General features: G+C 32.2%; 1 protein-coding gene across 2 annotated transcripts; it reads right to left on the bottom strand.

Moving 5' to 3' along the window:
• Nucleotides 1–255: 255 nt before the first annotated feature.
• Nucleotides 256–2,191, bottom strand: LOC110804098 (40S ribosomal protein S15a-1). 2 transcript variants are annotated; one of them, XM_022009661.2, is made up of 4 exons: nt 2,036–2,191; nt 965–1,115; nt 676–836; nt 256–551 (listed from the first exon to the last, which is right to left on the bottom strand). In XM_022009661.2, exons 2-4 carry the CDS (start codon nt 1,095–1,097, stop codon nt 453–455), a joined length of 393 nt encoding a protein of 130 aa, XP_021865353.1. In that variant the 5' UTR covers nt 1,098–1,115; nt 2,036–2,191; the 3' UTR covers nt 256–452. The 2 variants fall into 2 exon arrangements, with proteins under 2 accessions (XP_021865353.1, XP_021865354.1); XM_022009662.2 differs by having other exon boundaries at nt 965–1,106; nt 2,036–2,188.
• Between the last annotated feature and the right edge of the window lie 959 nt (nt 2,192–3,150).

Below are 3,150 nucleotides of genomic sequence, written 5' to 3'. Positions count from 1 at the left end.
CTCAACATCACATGCACAACAGTCAACTCACACTATAACAGATTAACAGCAATGTAGGGATGCTGTCTGTTATAGTAAAAGCAGGTACATCAGCAGATGAAAATGATGTATCACACAGATTATCAGCACTAAAACAAAGTCACAACGTCTGTAATAATCTCTTGACTTAGATTATTTCATAAAACACCAGAGAAACAGTCAAATATTTCCAAATTAAAGGCACGCTTCATTGGGAGATGCGTAAGGTTCATCAACTCACTAGTAAAAAGTCTATTCTCAATTCCATTGGAAAATAATAGGGAAAAACACAACAGAGTACACGCGGGTGATACTAGATGTAATAAAAGCGGCACTACATTCGACTTCAAATGACAAAAACAAAAGGCAAAAACATTCAGGGATGTAGTACTAATCCAAAATTTTAAGACAATCTGTGAAACCTCCTCCTCTCATCAGTAAAAGAAGCCAAGCACCTTGCCTCCAACATTCTTTCTTCTAGCCTCTTCATGGTCCATGATTCCAGCAGAAGTTGTAAGCACAATATATCCAAACTGTAGATAAATTAAAAGATTAATGATAAAGCTCCTCAACATGACAAGAAAAAGCCAACACGATCAATTAGTAATCAAATGTCAGATAATTTGGGCAATTGACAATAAAGTTTCTACAACCAACCTGTCTGGAAGGAAGCAACCTAGCTGTCCAGGACTCAATTTCCTTGACTCCAACATCAAAACGAGGACTGATAACACCACACTTGTTTAATCTTCCATTCAGTTCAATCACAATCTTTCCAGATCTGTGGTCATCAACAATCTCGAATTCACCAATGTAACCTATACAAAGCAGCTCACAAATGAAGGCCAGTCATTGATATATACAACAAAGATTAACCGTAATAATGTAACATAATATCCAAAAATATAGGCAAAGCAATAATTACAAATGAATGAAATTATCATACCATGCTTTTGCATGACAAGGAGAACCTTGATGATCACTTTGGAGGAAGGCCTAATGAGAACCTGCCTTTTGCCAATCTTCTCAGCATTATAAATAGTTTTGAGAGCATCGTTTAAAACACTTGTCCTCACCATCCTTGCAAGCTTAAATTACTGAAACACGGAGTAAAACAATCAATTAGTTGAGGAAAAACAGAACAAACTACATATCTTATAGAATATGTACAAGAAGAAATGACAACAAATCTCTCTCATTCCCAATTGTTTGAGCCAGATTGCACCCAAAAATTATCAACAAGTTGTTAACCTCAGCATAATACAACAACTTTTCAAGACAACCACAACAGCCATTAATCATAACTCATTTCTGCTAATACATTTTCACAGGCAACAGATAAACTATTTATCTCGTTTTGGACTTGCATTTCTATCATGACAAACCAAAACTACGACATTGGTTATGTTACAGTCTATAGCCTATAGTCACATACCCAAAAACTTAGAGCTAGCTATACCCAGGGGCTTTTTTAGCTCATTTGGAGAATTACAAATGCGCAAAGTTGATCAAATGAGCAAAAAACAACGAAAGTAGAATTTTTTTAAATCAACCACATGTACAACTGTCATTCATTACAAATCTAAGGGGGAAATCGTAATTCATAGATTATTCCGAAAAATATCATCATCTCATATCCCTACAGAAGAAAACAACGCATTACGGAGGAGACGAATACAACACAAATTCAAGGGTTTTACACAGAACATTATCATTTCTACCCTTTCAACAACAATTAAACCACATGAAAAACAAAGTCCCTCAACAAATCCAAAACAACATTCGGAAAACAAAAAGAAAGAAAACAACTTGAAATCCTAATTACTTGATATTTAGACGAGATCACATAACAATAAAAGATATTTATGCATAAACAGAATAAAATAAATAAACCCCAGAAAATTTTACCAATAAAAAAGCAGCCGAGGATATAAACTATGACAGATTAATTAGAGTAACCCAGAATTAAACTGAGTTGTAGAAGAAGAACTAGAAGAGAGAGAAAGAGAGGTTATACCTAGATGAGAAAGATGGTATTCTGCAGGAGCTCTGGAGGCAAACACAAGAAAGAGCAGCTAGGGTTTTGTTGCTCAAAAGTCTTTCGCTCTCTTTTTGTTAAGCAGCTTCACAGCGACGGAGAATGTAACAGATGTTGGACCCATGTAATGGGCCGAAGGCTCGTGTATTAGAATGGGCTTTCGATTATATTGGGCTAAGTAATTTGTTGAGCGCTAGTGAATTAGTGATTGTAGTTTGTAGAGTTATCCAATCAGATCCTAAATCGGCTATAGATCATTAGACCGAGTCTAATCGCAAATTTTTGGCTATACCCAAAGCTGGCTGTACCCCCATCCAAAATGATGTCGTTTTGTGTAGTTTAAAATGAACATTAATATACTGGTACAAAAATGAACATTTACTATTTCGGAAATGAACATTTATTTATTTATTTGGAATGAACATTTACTATTTTGGAAATGAACATTTATTTATTTATTTGAAATAAACTACAAAAATGAACATTTACTATTTCGGAAATGACATTTATTTATTTATTTGGAATGAACATTTACTATTTTGGAAATGAACATTTATTTATTTATTTGAAATAAACTACAAAAATGAACATTTATTATTTCGGAAATGAACATTTATTTATTTATTTGGAATGAACATTTACTATTTTGGAAATGAACATTTATTTATTTATTTGGAAATAAACAATATAGGCGCTTGTAAAAACATAAAAGACCAATGAAGTGAACAATTTCATTATGAACATTAACCATATATTTATTGTGAACAAACAAATAAACAAGAAAGAACAAATAATTCAACAAAAAAGAACAAACAATATAAAAAAGAACATAAAATTCCAGAAAAAGAACAAACAATACAACAATCATGAACAATTTTATGATGAATTTTAAAGCCAACATGAAAGAACAAACAATAAAGCAGATAATTATTATGAACAAACAAATAAACAAGAAAGAAACAAATAATTCAACAAAAAAGAACAAACAATATAAAAAAGAACATAAAATTCCAGAAAAAAGAACAAACAATACAACAATAATGAACAATTTTATGATGAATTTTAAAGCCAACATGAAAGAACAAAAAATACAA

The sequence above is a fragment of the Spinacia oleracea genome, chromosome 6, assembly GCF_020520425.1.
Source record: "Spinacia oleracea cultivar Varoflay chromosome 6, BTI_SOV_V1, whole genome shotgun sequence".
NCBI lineage: Eukaryota > Viridiplantae > Streptophyta > Magnoliopsida > Caryophyllales > Amaranthaceae > Spinacia > Spinacia oleracea.
This window is presented reverse-complemented; position numbering and strand designations above follow the sequence as displayed.